At 35.5% G+C, this 24,828-nt stretch overlaps 1 protein-coding gene across 3 annotated transcripts in view; it reads left to right on the top strand.

Moving 5' to 3' along the window:
* LOC138694530 (band 7 protein AGAP004871) overlaps window positions 1-24,828 on the top strand; it is a 292,166-nt gene that overhangs the window by 28,480 nt on the left and 238,858 nt on the right. For all 3 annotated transcript variants that reach the window (XM_069818353.1, XM_069818352.1, XM_069818351.1), the window contains exon 2: window positions 21,287-21,389. In XM_069818353.1, the coding sequence (XP_069674454.1) occupies window positions 21,347-21,389 (43 nt within the window). In that variant the 5' untranslated portion in view covers window positions 21,287-21,346. The remainder of the gene's footprint in view (window positions 1-21,286; window positions 21,390-24,828) is intronic.

The raw sequence follows: 24,828 nt of genomic DNA, 5'->3' as shown, positions 1-24,828 counted from the left end.
AATGTAATATACAATATAATTTACATTACATACATTTGTTGTGAACGTTTTCGCCTTAAGTCCCACATCTTCAGACAAATGAAAAGAATTTAAATATCATATGAACAAATTGCATAAATATATTAAGTGACATATACATGTAGTGTGTACAAAAGTTACATAAGTGAATGTACATATTGGTAGGCCTATACTTAGTTACAAAATATCACTGTATCAACTACTAGCTTATTTAGTGTCGATGAGATTGGTGATAGCGAGATGATATTTGGCGAGATGAGGCTGAGTTTCGCCATAGATTACCTTGCATTCACATTACGGTTGGGGAAAGCCTCGGAAAAAACGCAACCAGGTAATCAGCCCAAGCGGGGTTCGAACCCGCGTCCGAACGCAACTTCAGACCGGAAAGCAAGCGCCTTAACCGACTGAGCCACGCCGATGGCTTAAAATTTTCAAGACACAGTAATTTTATTCCATAATTTTATAATTTAATGCCGGTATATTCAATGTTAAAATTAAAGATATAACATTACAACAAATTCAGTGATATTCACATCAACATAAAACTTAAGGCGTAAAATTATTTTTTTTTACAAAATAACATTGTTTTAACCTAAGTACATCATAATTTTTAACCTTTTTTTATATGTTTTTCAATCCATGTAATTTTAAGTGTCATTTTGAAACTATGTATATGTATATTCAATTATGTAACCTTTTGTATACACTATCGGTCTTACTAATAAACCGTGTCTAGTTTTTATACGATACTTATGCAGAGTTGGGACAGAAAACGTTACTAATAAACCATGCATGTGATGGATGTATAAACTGTCTGAAACTATACAGTGGAAATTCCTTTACAGTAGTTATATACGCGAAACCCCTGTTTAAGCGTTGTATATAGAGAAAAAATGGCCGCCCTTCTAACAGCTGTTCGTATCGACTGTCATTTTATGATAATGGTTGCCTTGTAACCACAGAAGAACAAACCAAAGAGCACACAATAATTAGAATAATAATTGCTATAACTTGTACTCTTTGACCAAAATATAGTGTGATAATCGATCAGAGCCAGTTATACTATCGATACTTAAGACTGCACACTAGAGCACTCTACCGGATGAAATAGAGAACCTCAGATATCCTATTACCTTTCGTAAAGAAGTAATGATGAAACTATGACGTAGCTGTGTAACAGTAATACTGTTATACACGACGTTTGTAGTGATTATTAGCAAGGAATTTACACGCTACTTATAAACGAGCTACTCATTGTATAAGACAGTTAAACGTCTGTGTATAGAGTTTTTATTAGTAAGACCGTATATGTATATGTCATTTACAAGGGAACATTCTCTAGCTATGAACTGCGATTTCAATAAAAATTCTCACAATTGCTGAGTTTGAGTCAGTAAATAATCTGGTAATAGTCACTCACCTAGCTTTCCCCTCATTAAAGAAATATAACGTGTTTAATTAAACGTCCTATACGCCGCTCTTACACGAAAGCAGAACACGCAACCCAGCATGCTATGAATTCGTTCGTACTGTACGTATCGGTATCAAATATGCAGAGCTCTTGACCTTCAAATCATGTCTGCCCTTGACCTTCAAATCATATCTGTAACTCTGTGTAGGCCTATTTTAGAAGGTGTTGCAGTTGCGGTACTGTGAGTTGTATGTTAGTGTCTTCTGAATCATGTGGAAGTGGTGTTATGAAAAGAAGTGGTTGTATTGTACATACAGTAAGTTTTGAAGAATAAAAAAGTAATAAGACATTCAAATTAGTTTGGAAGCGCCTATAAGAATTATTATTATGTTTGTGCGCAGTCCTAATTCAAGTGTTTGAGAGTATTTGCTTTTATTTTCACTATTTTAGTTTCTATAAATGAAATCTATTAATTCAGTTAATGTCATATACATTCTAAAGAATCTAGTCATACAAAATACAATGAACTACAGGAAGACGGTATTGATGATCAGTCTTTCGCTTATGAATTGTTTGACCTGATTCAGGATAAATATCAATATAGTATAGAGGTTCAGTTGTGATGTATGACTCATTAGATGTAGATAGTGCATCTGACAGTGAAAACGATGATGAACTTGTGAATCCCAATGACACAGACACACCTCCATCAACAAGTGAGTATGAAATGTCATTTCCAGGTAAGGCACAGACAACCACTTTAACCGATGATATAAAATCAATAAATATTGAAAAATTAATGATCACGTGGAAACACTGACCACAAAAATAACTAACAAGCATATAATATTATCAACTGCAAAAAAGTTCAGATGTATCACTGGTTTTGTATGTACGACAATAGATTATTTTAAAAAGCCTCCTAAACATCATGTGTTGTCAACAATAAAAAAAGAAATGATGAATGCATTTAAAACTTCACGCCAACGAGGTTTTCCGGTGCATGACTATAATCTAAAACAGTGGGCAATGATGTTCGCAAAAAAAAAAAAAAAACACAATTATTCCTTGATGTATCATAAACATTTATTTATCGATTTAAGAAAACTCATCATATCACCACACGTAAAATTACTAAATTTATTTCTCGTAAAGATATTGAAAATGAATCCGAACTTATTGGCTATTTTGTGTTTACACAGTGGCTCTTTTCTGAAAAGAATTTTAATAGTTACTAGATGTGATTCTAGTCAGTTTGGAATATATTTTTGGTCCAGGGAAATATACATCTTTTATGATTATACAACAGTGGCTGACTTAACAGCTTATGTAACGAGTACCGGGTACTAGGAAACTTCCGATGTTAATATAATCATTGATGATAGGCATTACAGTTCCAGTGTGTTTAACACAGACCAATCTCGTTTTGAATATGAAATGACTTCTGACACGATACTCTCTCATCAAGGTGAAAATAACACTCTTGCAGTAGTGCAGTCCATAGCATCCACAAAACATTCTTATACTATCCAAAGTCATATGTCCTCTGCTGGCGTGTTAGGTTCGCGATTGTTTATGTTTTCAAGAACCGAAGGGCGAATTTGGTATTAGAGTAAAGCAATTGATAGAGGGAAACCTCTTTTAATATCGTAGTAAGTGCTAGCTCATTAGGTAAACTCTCTAAACTTCATGTAAAAACTTGGCTGAAGAAAGTTTTCATTCCTGATGTACAGAAAGACACTTTACTATTTTTAGATTCATGGAGTGGACAAACAGTTAATATATTTACAAATGAGGAAATAATTCGCTTCCTGAATGGAAAAACTATAAGTATGGGAATTATCTCACCCAAAACAACGCGGTTTGTGATTCGTAGTGTAGAAGATTATTTCAGGTCCAAACTAATTACTCAAGAATCGGCAGAAAATTTACATGATAGAATCTTTATTTTAAAAATGTATTCTGTTGTGTATCATTGGTTCTGTTCACCCGAACTCCGAGACATGCTGGAATATGCTTGGCAGAAATGTGGATATGTAACAGGAAAGGACATGAACGATTTCAGTAATGTTCCCTAAATAATTCTGTGTACTGGAAATAGTGTTTGTTAATCACCTGGATGTGGAGAACCAGCTGTTGTGATATGTTTATACTACAGAAGGACCCTCTGCTCTGACCATTTCGTAACAGAGCCACATTATCACAGAGGATAATGATTCAAGTATGTGTAGATAATAAAATTATACTATTATGTACTAGACTGATGTGTGTATGTATATATAACAAACAACGTTTCTTAAAATCATAGTGATTTTTTCGATATTGTTTGTAGCAAGTAACAGGTTTTCGAGTGGCGCTCCGTTGCTAGGCAGGTGAGCAGTCAGTATACTGTAGTGCAGGTATGCTCAAAATTGTAAAAGCCCCGATTACACGGATGATGCTGCACTGCATAACACACACAGTGTACGGACTGGGCTCCGCAACTACATTGCAGCACCGCCCGTGTCATCGCTCTCATACTCTTATAAATATAAACTGAATTTGAAAAAGGAAAGAATATACATTGTAATATCCAGTTATTACATTGTGTATTATATTTAATATAGTTATGATATTATTATGCATTGTTTTCTGCAAGTAATCGGAAATCTATTTCCAACGAATTTACTCAATGTGCGGCTGGCTCAAAAAATGCTCATCGGATAATCGGGATCTATGTTTAGATTTAGCAACTTTCATTCTCTAAAATAATTCTTCGCACACATAAGTCGAGGCGAAGGTAGCTAACATAGTGGCAGCGAATAAGCTCATCTTGGGATATTTCGTTTTGTTAATTTTTTAATACTTCTATGCTTGTCAAGTCATATTCTCTGCATTTAGTTCTCAATTTTACGTTACTTTGTAAATCAATTAACTCGTCCTGGAACTGCACTCTCACGGATTGTACTAAATTTACTACGAAAAGATTAACAAAAAGATTAATATCACTTTTCATACGTCTAAAATCACTAAATCTATGTTCTGTGAATTAAAAATTTGAGTTGTTCCAGTACAGAGATATAATTAACTATATTTTGTTCAGGAACCATACATCTCTTTACAAGTTCACCATCCGTGAAGGGGTTTAATGCCTTAGCTAGTTCCCAACACACTACATAACTTGCTCCTAAACATAGATTCTAAATTCTTCGACTCTCTTCAATGTTTGGCCTTTCATTAAGTGCTTTCAATTCTTGAAACTGTAGTGCCTCTGAAAAATTATTTTATCATAACATGTATTTCTGTTGAAATAAAATCTCCACAATAATAATAATAATAATAATAATAATAATAATAATAATAATAATATACCTAACAATAGTAATAACAATACTACTACTACTACTACTACTACTACTACTACTAATAATAATAATAACAATAATAACAACGTTGGTATATGAATACATATTACAGAAAACAGCTTCCCTGTCACTTCGGCATGTTCTGGATGGCAGAGCGTATAATGTCATTTTATGTTGCTCAGTCGTATTCCTGACAGTACCTTACAACATAGTAAATACTTAACGAACGCAAAACAATATGGTATATGTCGTTTGCTTACAGAAGGTTTTGACTGTGTCATTGTCCCGCACTGTTCGTACATTACTAAGTACTTGAACTGCCTTCAGCAGTCATCCGTAGAGCTTCGAACGAGGAACAGCACGCTCTACGTTCGAAGGTTGTGATTACAGAACGTAATCGGGAGTCAGAGAATGAGCATACCTGCTGTAGTGGCAGTGTTAGTTGAGTGTAAGAGCAGCGTATAGGACGTGAATAATTAATGAAGGAAAAGCTAGGTGAGTGACTATTACCACATTATTTACTGTCTCAAACTTAGCAATTGTGAAAAATTTTATTGAAATCGCAGTTCATAGATAGGGAATGTTCCCTTGTTAGTATATTTATACAATTTGTTCATATTATATTTAAATTCTTTTCATTTGTCTGAAGATGTGGGACTTAAGGCGAAAATGTTCACAACAAATGTATGTAATGTAAACTATGTTGTAGATTATATTAAAATTGATGTCACATGACTGAATCACAACATTTTTAAGTAATAGGCTAATATTAGAATTGACTTCTCTGAACCGTCAAAATTAATTGTAAAAGCGATCAATAACTTTATGAATCTAATAGTGCATCTCGTAAGTGACACATCATATTAACCCATAATTCATTTCAAGGACAATTTTCATATTTTAATGACTTTAGGGACCTCTGCGGATTGGAATATGTATACTTGAACAATATTAATATTATTTTTCCACGTATTTCAGAGCTTCGGTCATTTCCGTATTTCTGGACTGCAGCAGAATGATTGTTATAGGCATTTCAATTGTTTAAAGGTATATTGCAACATGCCAACATTGTACATTATATTTATAAAGAATTATGTATACTTGACTCAGGTTTTGAAGAAGACGGTTTATATTCAGTGAAGTATTTCCCATGTAAAGAGTGTATTCCGTATCTTTTTTTATGGAACAGGGTTCCTGAACTACTCTTCGTTTTATTAGTCTATATATTATATTTCTACAGTACATAATTTCCAGCAAAATGTTTATCCATTTGTTACTATGATTACTTAGCTACTTACGGCTTTTAAGGAACCCGCAAGTCCATTGCCGCCGTCACATAAGCCCGCCATCGGTCCCTATCCTGTGCAAGGTTAATCCAGTCTCTATATATCATATCCCATCTCCCTCAAACCGATTTTCATATTATCCTCCCATCTAGTCTCGGCCTCCCCAAAGATCTTTTTCCCTCCGGCCTCCCAACTAACATTCTATATGCATTTCTGGATTCTCCCATACGTGCTACATGCCCTGCCCATTTCAAACGTCTGGACTTAATGTTCCTAATTATGTCAAGTGAAGAATACAATGCATGCGTTCTGCGTTGTGTAACTTTCGCCATTTTCCTGCAACTTCATCCCTTTTAGACCTAAATATTTTCCTAAGAACCTTATTCTCAAACTATTTGTTACTATGATTACCAGAAAATTTTTGAAAAAGTGCATTCAACTTCGTGTGATTTAGGATTCAACTTCTGTTGCGTTTAAAACCGCCCATTGAATTGCACAGCTCCTCTGCGAACGTTAGTACGAGTATGTAATGAAGCTCCTTCTCTACTTTGCATATTTGATGTAATGCAATAGTCGTGAAGAAAGGGGTTGAAGAGAAGTCATATGCTCCCCGTGAGAAAGTTGATTTCGCTCTTGGAGTCCAGCACATATTTTTTGTGTACAAACTCTGATTACATCTGTATGCTACCTGTAGGCCTAATTGTTGTACAAAGTTTCATAAAAATATATTATATAGGAGAGAAGTTATTAATTTTGTCTAAATGCACCACTATAAAGGGGTAGTTCCTCTTATAGAAACATAATCAGACATTGTAGACAAAAATATATTCCACCTGTAACTTCTGTATAAAGTTTCATGAAAATCTCTAAGATATGAGAGAAGTTATTAATTTTGTTTATATGCATCCATATAAAGGGATAGTTCCTCTTATGGAACCGTAAATACTGTGCAGTTTGTGCACGAAAAATATATTGTACCTGTAACTTCCGTACAATGTTTCATAAAAATCTGGTAGAAGGGAGAGAAATTATTAATTCTGTCTAAATGTACCTACTGTAAAGGGGTAGTTTTTCTTGTGCAAATGTAATCAGAATTTGTACATAAAACATATGTGCCACCTGTAAGGCATGTGCAAAATTTCATAACAATTCGTTGGAATGCAGAGAAGTTATTAATTTTACCAGCTAGTGATTTGAGTTCTGATTCACTGTGCGTTTATTAAGGTTAGATCAAAATGCGTCCAATGTATTTTTAATCTGATGTTCAATGTCATATGAATAATGTTGCAGGCCTAAAACACTCACACAGTAATTAACATCTTCTTTATTCCAGGATTCTTTTCTGTTGTTAAGCAAAACATGGAACAGTTACCGTATACCCCACCACTGGAAAAAATTAATTACTAGTAAATGCGCAAGAACGCGCAAACTTTAAAACAAGGATTCAACACTCTAAATGATGCTGTATTAACTGGTAAAAGAACTGTTGTAACCAGACGTGACCGACTATACTAAAACTCACATTATATTTGGAGAACTTAAAAAAAATATATATATATATTTTTTTTCAATTGTAATATTTAAACCCTATTGTAAGAAGAGAAATACTTTACAAACTGTAATTTAAATGACATTAATACGAACGCACCTGAACAAATTCCATGTCTCGCAACATAATAAATCACTAACAATTGGCTCTTTTTCACCCACATAGTGAGCCTCTCTTTCTACGACTGAACATGAGCGAGAAGTGTTAGGAAGAACTCATTGTTCATACCCTTCTAACAATAGCTTGCCGCTGATAAAACAATAAAAGCTAGCCATCGAAAGCTTGGAAGCAAATCTCCAACTCACCTGGCTGAGAACCCAAGAAGAGTTAAGGCTGGTTCACAATAAACCGGGAACAAAAACGACAACGAGAACGAAAACAAAAATATTGTTAAAATAAATGCATTTAAATGTGAGCATTCACAATAGTTAATGCTCACATTTAAAAACATTCATTTTAACATTATTTCCGTTCTCGTTTTTGTTGTCGTTTCCATTTCCGGTTTATTGTGAACCAGCCTTTATTCTACATCAAACGCCGGGAAAGCCTCAAGTCATACACAATAAAAGCTATTCCCCATAACTAGAGCAGTGCAAAGGGAGCAGTTGTTCGACACACCGGCAACAGGGCAAGGGTTGTAAATTCACCTTGTGTACCTGCAGAGGTCTGACTCTGCGGTACACAGGATAGCTGCAAGCAGTAGGTACAGCGTAGTAAAGCAAACGTCAGTACTGAAGAAACATACGTAAGAACAGTTCGGTTCTAGTATTACGATGTCTAAGGCGGAGCAAATTCGTTCGGCAAAGTTTAAGAGACTTAATTCCGAATATGGTGATATTTTTGTTAATTGATTCAAGCATAAAACAAATTGGAATACATTGAATCGAATTATGGGTTTATTCCTGATTGTATAACAGCTTTAGAGAAGTCTGGTACAAAACTGGTTGATCAGATTTCCCTACTGCGAAATATCTGGAAGAAAGTGACTCAAGTAGACGATAAAATTGGTAAAATAATATCTGCGAAAATAACAATTAAGTTGAAAAAAATGGTGGATATTATAAACTCTGAAAGATTAGTGACAGTATTTCTGGAGATAAGGATTCCTTTGAAGAACTAACAGAAGTTGAAAAAAATATTTTACAGGACTTTACGTATGCCCCAGTTGTCCCAACAGACGTAGAAAGAAGCTTCTCCACATATAAGGCCATGCTATCAGGTAGACGAAAATCGTTTTCTGTTAATAACGCACAAATGTCATTTGTTGTGCACTGTAACAATATTTGGAAGAAATCTGATAACGTATCACATGTGCATTAATAAATCACACTCATTGTAAAGAAAAGGAAAAACAAAAAACCATTTTTCAAGTGCTTTTGCGAATAGAATATCATGAACCCGTTACAAATAAACAGTGATTTTGTTTGTGTTCTGTATGAAATCATACACGTATACAGTATATTATTTGTTTAGGATGAAATGGTTAATTAGTTTTGTAATTTTGAAATCTTACTAAAGTATCTGTAGGAAATTAATTGTAGAAACGTTAGAGAACTGTGTCATTTCTATTGTGTCGTCTGTACGTCAACACATCATGTACATGACCGTCGCTTGTACACAGGGAACACGCCGAGTAACGTCGGAACCCTTGCTATGATGCCATTCTGTCTGTCATGTGCTCCGTCTGCACCGCTCTACTCATAACATTCTCTGAATGTTAAAGACCATGAATTCATATTCGCCTATGCCTAACTAACAAGTCGAAATTTTATTTTTGCCCACCTACATTGGGAAATTTGCACACTGTGCGTCGTGCAGAAGGGAGAGGAAGAATTCATACTCGCCAGCAGCCACGGATGCACTCTAGTGCATTTCTTATCGGCGGGTAAGAGACGATAGCCCGAGGATGCACTGTGCTGATGACCGCTGGTCTATGCCAACGATTGTTTTGTCTAAATAATGTTGAAATAGAGTTTTACAGAGTCCTGAGATTAAGTGTTAATGATCACAGACAATACAAAATTACGAATTATAATATTATAAACGTTAATCTAATGAATGCATGTACACCATATATATATATATATATATATATATATATATATATACATATATACGATAATATTATCTAGAACAGCCTGGGCATAAAGAAGAATGCAAAAGAAAAGGACATAACTCCATCCACCGTTATGGCTGAGGGGTTAGCGAGACTAACTCCGAACCCAGCGGTCCCGGGTTCGATTTCCGGTCGAGAGGTGATGTTTTTTCGGGGTTTTTCCCTCACTCCTATGGATGAATATCGGGTAACTTTAAGGCGATTTGAACTCCACTCATCTTCGCCAATTCCTTTCCTCCCCCAACATCCTTTCCTCATCATCCCGTTTCTGGTTTTTCAGATTACTCTACCAGCGGCCTCCCGAAGCTGCTGACTCTCTCGACCGGCCTCCGTGGAATGTAGTTAAGCGATGTTGTATGGCTTCTGCAATGGCACCCGAGGCGGACCTACTCGGGGGAGGAGTTTCGCCTCGGACCGACAGGGGGGCATTGGGGGAATTTGCCGAGGCAGGAATGGTATATGGATTCTGTCGGCTGTAGGGACCGGTCGTTAAGGGAGTCACATTAAGAGCCATGTGCGTAGGGGATCTGTGGCATGCAACTCATTCCATATCGAGGGTTAGCGCAATAGATCTCAATAGGTCGCAGTGCTGGTCCATCCGTGCCCCCTCAGTTAAATTCCATTCCATTCCATTCCATTCCATTCCATGTTCTTTCCGCATCACCGCTGTAGAAACAAACACATAGTAAAGCACTGTGCATCAGTTGTGTATTTTAGGCGACTAGCGAGAGTTGAAAGCTATGATGCATGTATTATACTCTACATGCATGCCTTCAGGTCTACTTGTATCGGTCCAATACATATCTGTCTCTGCAGGGGAATGTGGCGTGAGGAGTTAAGGGGCAGTCAGCAGTACTTCAATTGAGCTATAGGCCTATACGCCCAGGCCTGATCTAGAAGCATTAAAGTTTTCCCGTAATTACAGGGATTAAATAAATCTCCGGAAAACTTCCACAGGTTATATTGTAAATATTTAATGCATTCCTTCTAACATATGGGCCTAAACAAAATTAAATATGTATAGCAGTAATTTGAGTGAACGTTTTAAAATATTTCGATTTCATGTTTTCTTTCAATGAGAATTATATGCCGGGCTAAGACTTACGTGTAGAGGAGAGGAAATAAATGTATGAAGGAAGGAAAATAAAATAAGCAAAGTAGCGAATCATTCATTATTGTCAGTTTTTTCAGTTTTGTTGCGTACATTCCTGGTTTATCCAAACAGAATTGATATAGTATTTCACAAATGATGTAACAGTTAAGGTTGATAGGGTAGACGAGGGTAATTGTAAACAAATGCTGTGAGAAATACAAAACTGTCAATATAAAAATTTTAATTTCGGGGAATATTTAAATTAACATGTTGGATAACCTACAAAGCACTTTGGCGTCAAATAGGAGTAACTGCTTAGTTGTGAACAAATGTTTTGTAAGAGTCTACAAAAAAGTTGAGAAAGAATTTTGCTTCACCTTCATTTTTGGCATTGTAAGTAAACGTACAGTGCTATTTTTTTAAGAATATGTTGTTTTTATGAGTAATGTATAGTAGTTAACACTTATTACAATGGTTTTGAGATCTCCCATAACCTCAGTTCATTAAATTATGACGTGTTTACATTTACCCCATAGTTTTAATTGCTTGGGGGTAATTGTAGACTTTTTTTACTATGGTTACATTTCGTACTTTTCAGTAATCAAAGAAACCCCCACCCAACTACACTGTAGAGAATTTAGATAGATTTGTCACAGAGTGACAAATAGTCACTACAGTTATCGTGAAGCTCAATAGAGGTACTGAATTCCTATATCGTCATATATCATAGGTTAAAGGGACGAAATGTACCAGTGACCAAAATTGGAGTTGGAAGGAGTATAGCTCTTTCTTCTGATACAGAACAAAAAATGTTCAGTGTCTAATAGCCCGTGCGAAAATTGGTGTTTACAATTACCCCCTCTCAAAGGGGTAAATTAAACAGGTGGGATAAATGTAAACTAGCAATTAAAAGATGAAAAAAAGTCAACCTTATTACCTCAAACCCATTTTCAGGGAAAAGAAAGATCTAAAAATAGCACAATGTTTCTTTGTCATGCTTACCGTTATTGAGGGTTGTGTAATGTTGAAATATATTTGAAATCAGTGAAAAGTGTTTACAATTACCCTGGTCTACCCTATAATTTTATGTGAAATGGGGTAGAAAAGTCGGAGGACCGAGAATCACGTAGAAAGGCACCACCATGTAAAACGGAACATTCAGGAGAATGGAATGAAGGGGGCGGGAGACCCACGTCACTATATCATTAAATAAATCCATCTTCTTGGTTTGGTTTATTCATTTCTCTGCTTGCAGTTTTCAAATGATTACTTAATGACGTAACGTAATGAGACAAGGGTCAGTCTGTCTACATATTTTAGTATTCAAATTAGAACTTGTTCCAGCCTCGCACAACGAGAAAGTCTGCAGTTATTATTCATCAGCATGATTATGGCATACCTAACGCCTCAGCCTTGAGCTACAACGGTAAGGATCCTTATGGTTCCTTCCTATTTCATTATAACAAGTTTAAGAAGAAAGTTGTGATAATGCGGAACAATCGATTTCGAGATTTCACTGAAGAAACATAATTTGAGTATGCTATCTACCTGTCTGTGAGTAATAGTTAGACCTGGAAGTTTAGCCTACAAAAAATGTATGTATTGGTACCTGAGTTAAGCTCATAAAATTATAAAATACACACTTAAAATACTTCAACAGAGCTTCGAAAAAACTTAATTTCAAAGAAATAAAAGTTATGTCTTCAAAAAAATTACAACATTTTCACTCGTCATAATTTTCTCTCCCGTACATAACAATGCTGTTCTCCAAACTGACCATGGTCAAGCTGTGTCTTTTGTCGTTAATATAAATTAATATTGAATGTAAAAGTAATAATCTTTATAATAAAAACGAAATGCATAAAATCATAGATAATATTCAGTCCGCCGAGTTAGCTCTGTAGTCTGCCTCCAGACTAGTCGGCCCGGGTTCGATTCTCTTCTGGGTAAGAGATTTTCATGTAAAATTTCTATCTCGGGACTAGGAAAGGTGGCGGTGCACAATTTCTAATCACTAGATTGTGCACCAATATGCCTACGTTAAATCCCAAATCTCTCCGCAGTGCATTATAAAGAGAAGGCTTGTGTACTGTTGATAGTGATTCGTCCGTCGGACGGGGACGTTAAGCCTGGCGGCCCCTTTGGTGCTATTCTACAGAAGTAGGCTACATGTTGGCACTGGGTTTCCCCTTCTCACTTCCTTATCGCCATCATCATCATCCTCACCCATGAAATTTTGGCCAGTGTATGGGACCGTTGCCCACCTACCATCGTTATTAATTTGGGGGGCTACTGTAAGTAGCAAAATCGAATTTCGCGAACTTGGTACAATGGCTGAGGAAATAATCGTGCTAATCATACAATACCCTCGTACACATTGGGTGATCGTTCACCGCTGCTAACTCATGTGGACGTGAGGTCAGCAGTCGGCTTGTCGTCCTTCTCACTCTATGGGCTGCCGTGTCTAGAATATTAATAATATTAATAATAATAATAATAATAATAATAATAATAATAATAATAAATTGTTGTTATTATTACTACTATTTATTATTATTATCATCAGTATTATTATTATCATTATTATTACTATTATTATTATTATTATTATTATTATTATTATTATTATTATTATTATTATTATTATTATTATTATTATTATTATTTGTGTTGAAACTACTTAGTAATTGTTATTTAATGCACTACATAATTTCATGGTGAAGTCATAAGTAGTCGTAATTTCCTGTATTCAGATACAATGTAATTTTTTTTATTTTGCCTCTCTTGGTGCTATAACCTGGTAACGCGATAATGAATTAAGTGAATGCAGGAATGAACTTTTTACGAAACTTTCGAAATAATAGTCTCACAATCAGGTTCGGGTTATGATACATTTCTCGATATTCCAGTATTTGAGGCTGTTACAACTTAAATATTTATTTTATAACATTAACCTTTGTAAAGAATGATGAAAGTTAATTGGAAAAGGACACAATGTTTTCATTTGATTTTAGATAATTACATTTACTTATGAGGTATGTGAACCTGTACAGTCCTGGCCTGAATGTTTCTTAAAAACTTGAAATGAGTCTAAAACTACAAAACTCATTTCCTGTTCCACATTCGTTTTCTATAGTTGCTTTTTTTTTTTAGCACGGCACGAAAATCCAGCATCTTAAAGATGTAACGTCTCAATTACAATCACGATTTGCTGAACTTAATATTTTTAGGCAATAAGTGTTATTTTTTTTTATTGATGATCAAATTAAATTTAATTTCATTCTGTCAAATTTTATAAAAGGAAAGTTTCTTACGACACAGAAAGAGAAAACAGGTAGGAATGATTTAATGATTAATTAAATGAGTAACGAATAGATAGATGGATGGACAGACTGGCGTACGTACGAACAGAAATAAATGAAAAGCAGACACAGAAAGAAAGAAACAAACGAACTAAGGGAGGAACAGAAGGGATGGGAGGGACGGAAGAGATAAATGAACGAACGAACGAAAATCAGAAGGAACGAACGAACGAACGAAGAGAAGAACGAAAGAAGAGAGGAAAAAAGGTAGAAACGAAGAGAAGAAGTAACGAAGAGGGGAAGTAACGAAGAGAGGAAGTAACGAAGAGAGAGAGAAGCGAAGAGAGAGGAAGACACAAACTAAGAGAGAAATAACCTAAGAAAGAAGGAAAGGAAGAAAGGAGCAAACGAACAAACGAAGAAAGAGGGAAAGGAAGAAAGGAATAAACGAACTAACGAAGAAAGAAAGAAAGAAAGAAACGAACAAACGAATAAATAAATAAATAAATAAATAAATAAATAAATTAGATCAATAAAATCAAATTAAATCAATAAATAAATAGATAGGTAGACAGACAGACAGATAAAGGGATGGATGAATGAATGAATGAATGAATGAATGTATAACTAAATAAATAGATAGTCCATAACTAAGTAAACAAACTATTACAAACATATGAATACTAATATTTAGGCTAAATAGGTAACAAATAATAAATAATCAAGATATTTTTCTAATAGGCCTCCTTTCTTCTTATGTCCTATACTGAGGTATCTTGATGTACTTTGGGAGCAATTCATCTGACGGGTTGTTATCATTAATGACAGAATAAGTTACAGCCAACGTTCCCGGTGTTCTTAGTTGGCAAAAGAGAGAATTACTCCCACGGCTTTCTTACTCAATCTAGGATACTTCTTTGCTTCTGTTCCCCATCTGTGACAGAGTCCCGGAAGAGAATGTCCTTTCCATCATGAAATCTGAAGAAATTTCTACTAACTGTTTCTGCTCAGCAGTGGATTGACGGTAGCTTTGTTGTGAGCTGGTCTACAAGCCAGTTCTGCTCATCTGTTACTAGAGAAAAATATTATCAAATAAATATGCACACGTAATGAAAATTTAGATCTTGGGTTTCACTATACATAGAAGTTTTAGTTCTTCCTTATATTCGCGACTCCCTAGACCAAGAACGACGACGTGCAAAGGCGTCGCGACACACATACTGGCCTGGATAGTTGAATCAGTTTATTTTTTATGAAGTATTGTTAATATAAATGGTATCTATACCGAATGTCGAATGTATCTAGACTTCATAATGCTAGGACTTATAACCCAGCCTCTTTGAGAGGAAACAGTAACGTCTTGGAAGGAAATCTACTATTACTAAAAGCATTGATGGAACTAGCCGAAAAAGAGGGTACCTGTAGAAAATCGGTCTCATTACCGTTTATGACAACTGTAAATTTTATTTGAATTCAACGAGATTTTTAACTCATATTATTTATCTTCGGATTTCGTAGTTTCAGGCGTTCGGATAACTGTATTTCACACGACTACATTTTGTTATAGTGTTTATTTCCTATGTAGTTCCTTTGGTACGTCCCTACAGTCAAAATATCGATTTGTCCGTCCAACCGTCCCCTAGAACAACTGAGCTTGTATTACCAAGAAAAATTGATGGACAGAAATCCATACCGGTATATAGGCTAAGTTGTTTCCAGCATGTTAGACATAATTTATAGTTAGCAATTACGATGGCATGACCAAGTAAAAATGATGAAATCGAGTAAATCTTAAAAAGAAATTTTCAAATATACTATAGATTCGAAAGATTGAAAGCAAGAGAAGACAAACTATGCATTGAATACACCGTTTCTAAGTTTTATTGACTAACGGTCTAATAAGATGACTTTATTGTTTCTTAACTTTAAGAGATGATTATGAAGATGAAAAATATTCGTAATACCAGACTTCCTTCGTCCGCCGCTGCGGCTCAGAGGTAGCATGCGTGATGCCCATCCAAGCGATCCATCGTTCGATTCCCGGCTTAGAAAATGGAAACCATTTATCTTATGTCTACGGGACAGAATGGTTATGAAAGGGAAAGAAAAGACGATAAGGAAAAGAAAGACACTGAAGGGAAAGGGAAAAGAAGGGAAGGAAGGAAGGGAAAAGAAAGAAGAAAGGGAGAGAGAAAGGAAAGGAAGGATGGAAAAGGAAAGAAGAAAGGGAGAGAGAAAGGACGGGAGAGGAAAAGAAGGAAGGGAAAGGAAAAGAAGGAAGGAAGGGACAAGAAGGAAGGAAAAAGGAAGGAAGGGGGAAGAGGAAAGGAAAAAGGAATGAAAAGAAAGAAGGTCAGTAAGGAAGGGAAGGGAAAAAAGGGAAGGGTAAGGAAGGGAAGAAATAAAGAAAGAAAAGAAGGAAAAGGAAGGAATGGAAATGAAGGAAGGGAAGGGAAAAGAAGGGAAAGGAAGTAAGGGAAAGGAAAGAAAAGAAGGGGAAGAAAAGGAAGTAAGCGAAAAAAGGAGGAAGGAAAAAGTAAGAAGGGAAAAGAACAAAGGAAGGGAGGGAGAGGAAGGAAGAGAGAGAGAGGAAGGAAGAGAAGGGAATAGAAGGAAGAAAGGAAAAAGAAGAAAGGAAAAGGAAGGAAGGAAGGGAGAAGAGGAAAGGGAAAAATAAGGAAAAGAAGGAAGGTTAGGAAGGGAAGGGAAAAGAAGGGAGGATAAGGAAGGAAAGAAATAAAGAAAAAAGAAGGAAAAGGAAGGAATAGAAAGTAAGGAAGGGAAGCGAAAAGAAGGGAAAGGAAAGAAAAGAAAAAAAGAGGAAGAAGAGGAAGGAAGTGAAGAAAGAAGAAGGAAGGGAAAGGAAGGTAAAAGAAGGACGGGAAAGGAAAGAAAGGAAAAGAAAGGAAGGGAGAATGAGAAAGGAAAGGAAAGAAAGGACGGGAAAGGAAAAGAAGGAAGAAGGAAAGAGAAAGGAAAAGAAGGAAGAAAGAAAGGAAGGGGAAGGTAGAAAGAAAGAGAAAGGAAGGGAAGGGAAAAGAAAGAACGAAGGAGAAAAGAAGGAAAGGGAAAAGAAGGAAAGGAAGGGGAAAGAAGCGAGGAAAGGAAAGAATTTCTATAAATAACTGCCTAACGTATAAGATACAGGCATTTTAATTTAAATCGACGGGTATATACTGTAATTACTCGTACATATACTTACTTACTGGTTTTTAAGGAACCCGGAGGTTCATTGCCGCCTTTACATAAGCCCGCCATCGGTCCCTGTCCTGAGTAAGATTAATCCAGTCTCTACCATCATATCCCACCTCCCTCAAATCCATTTTAATATTATCTTCCCATCTACGTCTCGGCCTCCCAACTAACACTCTATATGCATTTCTGGATTCGCCCATACATGCTACATGCCCTGTCCATCTCAAACGTCTGGATTTAATGTTCCTAATTATGTCAGGTGAAGAATACAATGCGTGCAGTTCTGTGTTGTGTAACTTTCTCCATTCTCCTGTAACTTCATCCCTCTTAGCCCCAAATATTTTCCTAAGAACCTTATTCTCAAACACCCTTAATCTCTGTTCCTCTCTCAAATTGGGAGTCCAAGTTTCACAGCCATACAGAACAACCGGTAATATAACTGTTTTATAAATTCTAACTTTCAGATTTTTTTACAGCAGACTAGTTGACAAAAGCTTCTCAACTGAATAATAACAGGCATTTCCCATATTTATTCTGCGTTTAATTTCCTCCCGAGTGTCATTTATATTTGTTACTGTTGCGCCAAGATATTTGAATGTTCCACCTCTTCGAAGAATAAATCTCCAATTTTTATAATTCCATTTCGTACAATATTCTGGCCACGAGACATAATCATATACTTAGTCTTTTCGGGATTTACTTCCAACCCTATCGTTTTACTTGCTTCAAGTAGAATTTCCGCGTTTTCCCTAATTGTTTGTGGATTTTCTTCTAACATATTCACGTCATCCGCATAGACAAGAAGCTGATGTAACCCGTTCAATTCCAAACCCTCTGTGTTATCCTGAACTTTCCTAATGGCATATTCTAGAGCGAAGTTAAAAAGTAAAGGTGTTAGTGCATCTCCCTGCTTTAGCCCGCAATGAATTGGAAAAGCATCAGATAGAAACTGGCCTATACGGACTCTGCTGTAAGTTTCACTAAGACACATTTTAATTAATCGAACTAGTTTCTTGGGAATACCAAATTCAATAAGAATATTATATAAAACTTCTCTCTGAACCGAGTCATACGACTTTTTGAAATCTGTGAATAACTGATGTACTGTACCCTTATACTCCCATTTTTTTCTCCAATATCTGTCGAATACAAAAAATCTGATCAATAGTCAATCTATTACGCCTAAAATCGCACTGATGATCCCCAATAATTTAATCTACATATGGAGTTAATCTTCTCAAAAGGATATTCGAAAAAATTTTGTACGATGTCAACAAAAGTGATATTCCTCGAAAGTTACTACAGTTAGTCTTGTCCCTCTTCTTAAAATAGGTACGATTATGGACTCCTTTCATTGTTCTGGTATAATTTCCTTTTCCCAAATTGCAATTGCAAGTTTATAAATTTCTCAAGATAATGCGCTTCCACCCTCTTGTATTAATTCTGCTGGAATTTGATAAATACCTGGAGACTTGTACTTTATCATGTTTTCTATCGCAATGACGAATTCAGAAAGTGTGGGTTCCGGTACAAATGGCTCAGCAATTTGTATTTGAATTTCGTCCCGATCATTTCTATTTGGCCTATGTATATTTAGTAGTTGCCCAAAATATACAGGCATTTTAATTTAAATCGACGAATATATAATTACTCGTACATATACAGGCATTTTAATTTAAATCGACGAATATATAATTACTCGTACATATACAGGCAATTTTCATTAAAATCGACGAATATATAATTACTTGTACATATACAGGCATTTTAATATAAATCGACGAATATACAGGGTGTTTCAAAAATACGGGGCATAATTTCAGGTATGTATTTCCTACATGTAGACAATCAAAATAGTTCATTACAACATGTGTCCGGAAATGCTTCATTTCCGAGTTATGGCCTTCACAACATTGAAATTCACCGGAACGTTTTTCTTTCCGCAGGTTGTTCTCATTACAGAAGGTGTTCAAAATGTCCACCTCCTGCTTGAATACAGACCTCACATCGATGTCTCATTGACCTGCGAACACGATCCCAAACTCCAGGAGTATTGCGTATGTCCTCAGAACATGCCACAATTCGATTCCGAAGGGATTCCAAGTCAGGCACCGGAGACGAATAAACCAATGATTTTAAATGGCCCCACAAGTAGAAATCGAGAGGCTTCAGATCAGGTGAGCGTGGAGGCCAAGCAATTGGGCCACCTCTACCTATCCATCGATCAGGAAACCTTCGATCCAAGTACCTACACAACACTGAATGTAACCTTCGCCTCGGAATGAACTGTCAGAGTGCCCTCTTAATGTCTCCTTTGACGGCAACGACCTGCGGAAAGAAAAACGTTCCGGTGAATTTCAATGTTGTGAAGGCCATAACTCGGAAATAAAGCATTTCCGGACACATGTTGTAATGAACTATTTTGATTGTCTACATGTGGGAAATGCATACCTGAAATTATGCCCCGTATTTTTGAAACACCCTGTATAATTACTCGTACATATACAGGCATTTTAATTTAAATCGACGAATATATTTACTTGTACATGTACAGGCATTTTAATTTATATCGACGAATATATTATTAGTTATTACTCGTACATATACAGGAATTTTAATTTAAATCGACGAATATATAATTACTCGTACATATGCAGGCATTTTAATTTAAATCGACGGAGAATGAGCTAGGAAACAGACCCTTAAATTTGGATAAATATTGAACTGGAAGTACTCTCAACAAAAATGACAAATTTAAGTGGACGGGAATTCAATAACAAGAAAGCTTCCAACAGTCAACAGATATTTATCAATTGTTTTATAATGCTCTCGTACAAAAATAACGTATGAAACACGTTTATAATGTTATAAAGTTATACAATTATTGTACTTGTCAAAATTAGGAAATTCGTTTCGCTCTTTCTCTAAAAATTGACTCCTGCCATAAAGTATAACATTATGAACTTGTTTCATAATATGCTATTACAGTATATGAAACATTATATAGCGTGTTTTAGGAAAGCCATTGATATAGTTTTCAATGCGCTCAGTCAATTTAAGAGAGCAGTGTACTTATTATGATAATAAATGACTGAAAGGATTTAAGTTTTTTGCTTTAAATGTGCAGAAATTTGATCTGAACAAATATAACTTCTCGTTCTGAAAAGGAATTTTAAAATATTACAATTTTTACGATCAAATTTCTGCACGTTTAAAGGACAAAACTTAAATTCTTTCAGTCATTTATTAACATAGTACACTGCTCTCTTAAATTGCCGATATTAAATCAATGGCTTTCCCAAAACATACTATAAAATGTTTCATATAGAACAATTTTTATTTCGAAAAAGAAGCAAAAACCAGCAAAATTGTATTAAAATTTTTGTTTGAAATATCTCAATGAATAACACCCTGAAATTAATGACATTACTGTGCTGTTAGCATAGGCTTACTCATACCCTAGATTATATATGTAACAAATAGGTCATCGCTATGTTTAAAACGGCAGCTGAAGAGAACAACCGCCAGGATCGCCACTCGTCCGCCGTAAACGAACACGAGATGGCAGTACAGTCGCTAATGCAATTCAAATGGGAATTATGACGTGACTCCTTATGTAATAACTAGATGGCAGCGTAGTAAACCTGACAAAAGTTGTTAACTTCAAAGCCTCTAAGGCCGACCTATCTGGGGTATATATGATCTAGGCTCATACTGAACCACTGAGCGAAATGACGTAACACACTTTTTTTAAATAGCTGATAATAGGCTATTATCCCTAAAATAGACATTTATGGGCATACTAAAACTTTGACACAAGTTTTTAAATGGCCTAACGTATGTCGGAATAAAAAAATTGACAAAAGGGTTAATGTCCGAAATCCATGCCATGTTGATGTTACAATTCCTTGTCTAGTTCACAACAATGGGTAGCAAACTCTTTGAAGTGAAAAGTTATCTTTATTTGTGCAGGTGGCGGGCAATAACGTGCACGTGACTAAGAGGAACGCAGTAGCCGAGACTGCCCTCACCATGATGAACCCTCGGGACGATTACAGAAAAAACATAATTGGAGGTGAGTCATTAATACTATTTTATTATTATGATTATTATGGTTGACTATTATTATTATTATTATTATTATTATTATTATTATTATTTTATTTATTTATCAGAGCTTCCTCAAACTAGAGGCTGCCATTAGATCAAAGCATACAAAACAATACAAGAACAAATAGATGATGAGAGCTAAAAGAGTAAGAAAAAAGGCAAACAAATACACAAACAAACAATGGCAGTTTATTACTATATACATTGCTCATTAGTTTTCTCAATATACAGTCATTATTAAATAACTTTTACCAATCAGGCTTAACTTACTTCTTAGTACAACTTCCCATTAAGTTTTCAAGCGACTAATGTTGTCTGCTTATGATATTTTTACACAATAATATAATTTCCACTTCTTGTAAACAAATACAGTAAATGGATGAAACATCAGTAATTTTATTCGAAATTACGCGTCCGAAATATCCATTTCTAACCACTGGTTCTTTATGTCAAAATGCTCAATTTAGAGCCCTCTATCTTCAGTATAATTTTGACCATAAAGGTTTGAGACACTCTGTATATACAATATATACGTTGCACACTATACAGGCTGTAGCAGTGAGATATGACGGTTTTCATAGCCCTGTTGTGTGACATTCAGGACGAATTAAAGAAAACACATATAGGCCTACTGGAAGCAATCTAATACAATGCAATTAATTAATGTCTGATTACTTTCTAAAAACTACATTCCATAAGTAGCTTCCACGGCAACGAATGCATTCCTGCAATCTGCTATTAAAGTTCTGCATAACTCGCCCCAACAAAACAGGTTCGATGGCACTAATTTCGTTCCTTATGTTTTGTTTCAGCTGGATGATGGTGCGAGGCTTGTTGCGATACACCTTACTTTTGAGATAACCCCATAGGAAGTAATCAGCGCACACTGCTCATGTTCAATGAACTTTCTCCGAAACATGTTTCCAGGACGAATAATTTCACGATTTGGAGACATTGCCTGGCCGTCAAGGTCTCCTGACCTGACTGCAGCTGATTACTTCCCATAAGATTATCTCAAAAGTAGGGTGTATCGTACTAAGCCTCGGACCATCATCCAGCTGAAACAAAACATAAGGAACGAAATTAGTGCCATCGAACCTGTTTTGTTGGGGCGAATTATGCACAACTTTCATAGCAGATTGCAGGAATGTATTCGTTGCTATGGAGGCTATTTACGAAATGTAGTTTCTAAAAAGTAATCAGACATTAATAAATTGCATTGTACTGGGTTACTTCCAGTATACGAGTATGTGTTTTCTTTTAATTCGTCCTGAGTGTCTCACAAAAGGGCTATAAAAACCGTCATATCTCACTGCCGCACTCTATACAATATATATACACAAAACACATAATTATACACTATTATATGTGTGCGTGTGTGTGTAGGTAGAAAATACACCATTGGAAGAAGGGAGTTATGAAAGATGCCTGAATGACGTACTTATGACTCGGGTAAAGTGAAAGGGTAATACACCAACATGTGCACTTAAAATACGTGCCCTCACCGCACATAATCATATTTTGTAATGACCACAGTGAATAGGAAGTGTTTCTCATTTCAGTTTTTCTTACCTGAAGACGAAGATAGAGCCAATCATGTTTGGCGGCAATGTGGCCTTTGTTTTCTTAGGTGGGGACCTGGTGTCATATCAGTCTTATACAGAGTGAATCAGGACCAATGCGACAAACTCTGGGGATCGATAGATATCGCAATGAGAATCATTTTTCATGGAACAAACGATGCCTCGTTTAGGAGCTAAGCGACATCGAAAAAAAGGATAGGTTTTAGTGACATCAACAACTATGAAATGAATTATTTTTCAAGCATGCTTGCTGACAAGTTACAGATGTTCAAAGTGTCTACCCTGAACTGATTACATTTATTACACCGTGGTAACAGTGATTATCGGACTCTGTCGAACATTACTTGCCAGTGTCGAATTTGATCAAAAGCAGCTAATCTTCGCGTAGTCAGTTCCTCTCTGGTGTCAATTCGAATGGTGTATACTTCACAAGTCCCGAAAAAAAATATTAAGAGCGTGAAGTCGGGTAAACACGCTGGCCACGCAACAGGTCCCGCTCTTCCTATTCATTGCTCTCCGTAGGTTTTGTTCAGATGTGCTCGTATAAGCAGGCTGAAGTGCGTTGGGACGTCATGTTGGAATCACATGTCCTCTCACATCGTGAAGGGTACATCCTCCATGAGCAGCGGAAGCGTGTTCCGAAGAGCGCTCCATTCAAACGCGGCAGAAAAATGACAGGATACTTGGAACAAGGGTACTTGAAGAAATAAATGAATAATTTATTTCATAATTAATTGTTAATGCCACTATAACCTGTCTTTTTTTTCAATGTCGCATAGCTCCTAAACTATGCATCGGAGGACATGGGTTGTTTCACGAAAAATGATCTTCATTGCGAGATCTATCGATCCCGAGAGTTTGTTGCAGAGATCCGGTTAACCACGCAGTTCATACGGCGTAGTTAAATAACATATTAAATACAAAAGGGTTCCGGTTAATGCCTATACTTTCGAAAGGAATTTTATTTGGTGTAATATACCGAAATTGTAACACTACTCTGGATTCTATTTATTATAGGATTCGGCACAATTCGATAATGACGCACGCAATAGCCCACACGTTCATGTTTCCGATCGCTTCTAATGCAACACGGGAAAAAATAAATCACAGTAACTGAAGTAGGGAATAAAGTTTTAGACATGAAGACATAAAACAATGGACAATCAAATGAAATCTGTTGAATCACTCGCAGAAAAATAATAATAGTAGTAGTAATAGTGTAGTATTAGTGGTGTTGGTGCTATAATAATAATAATAATAATAATAATAATAATAATAATAATAATAATAATAATAATAATATCAGTATCAATATTAATAATAGTATTAATAATAATAACAATAGATAACAGTAATAGTAATGATGATGGTAATAGTAATAGCAGTATCAATAATAATAGTAATAGTAATAATAATAATAATAATAATAATAATAATAATAATTTATTTATTTTATTTATTTATTTACTAATATTTATTGTGCTGTACAACTGCCTGGGGCCAATAACAGTTCAGCACAAGATAAAAGTTAGCACAAGATTTACAGTGGACAAGGAATAACAAAAACAGTGCATACAAATAATTATTAAAATTGGAGACAAATACAAATAAACAATAATGACAAAATGAATAGATAACTGCAAAATACATGATACAGAAAAGCTAAAAAACAACACAAACGAATGAAGTTGAAATGAATGCGATTTTGATGAGTATGCTTAATGTAAGAATAGCCAAACAACAAACTATACATTAAACGGATCTGAATTAATACAATGTAAATTGGCAGCTTTCATGCATCTAACAACTGGAGAGAGAGAT

Source organism: Periplaneta americana, chromosome 2, assembly GCF_040183065.1.
Source record: "Periplaneta americana isolate PAMFEO1 chromosome 2, P.americana_PAMFEO1_priV1, whole genome shotgun sequence".
Taxonomy (NCBI): domain Eukaryota; kingdom Metazoa; phylum Arthropoda; class Insecta; order Blattodea; family Blattidae; genus Periplaneta; species Periplaneta americana.
The sequence above is the reverse complement of the archived record's forward strand: the minus strand, read 5'-3'. Positions and strand labels throughout refer to the sequence as shown.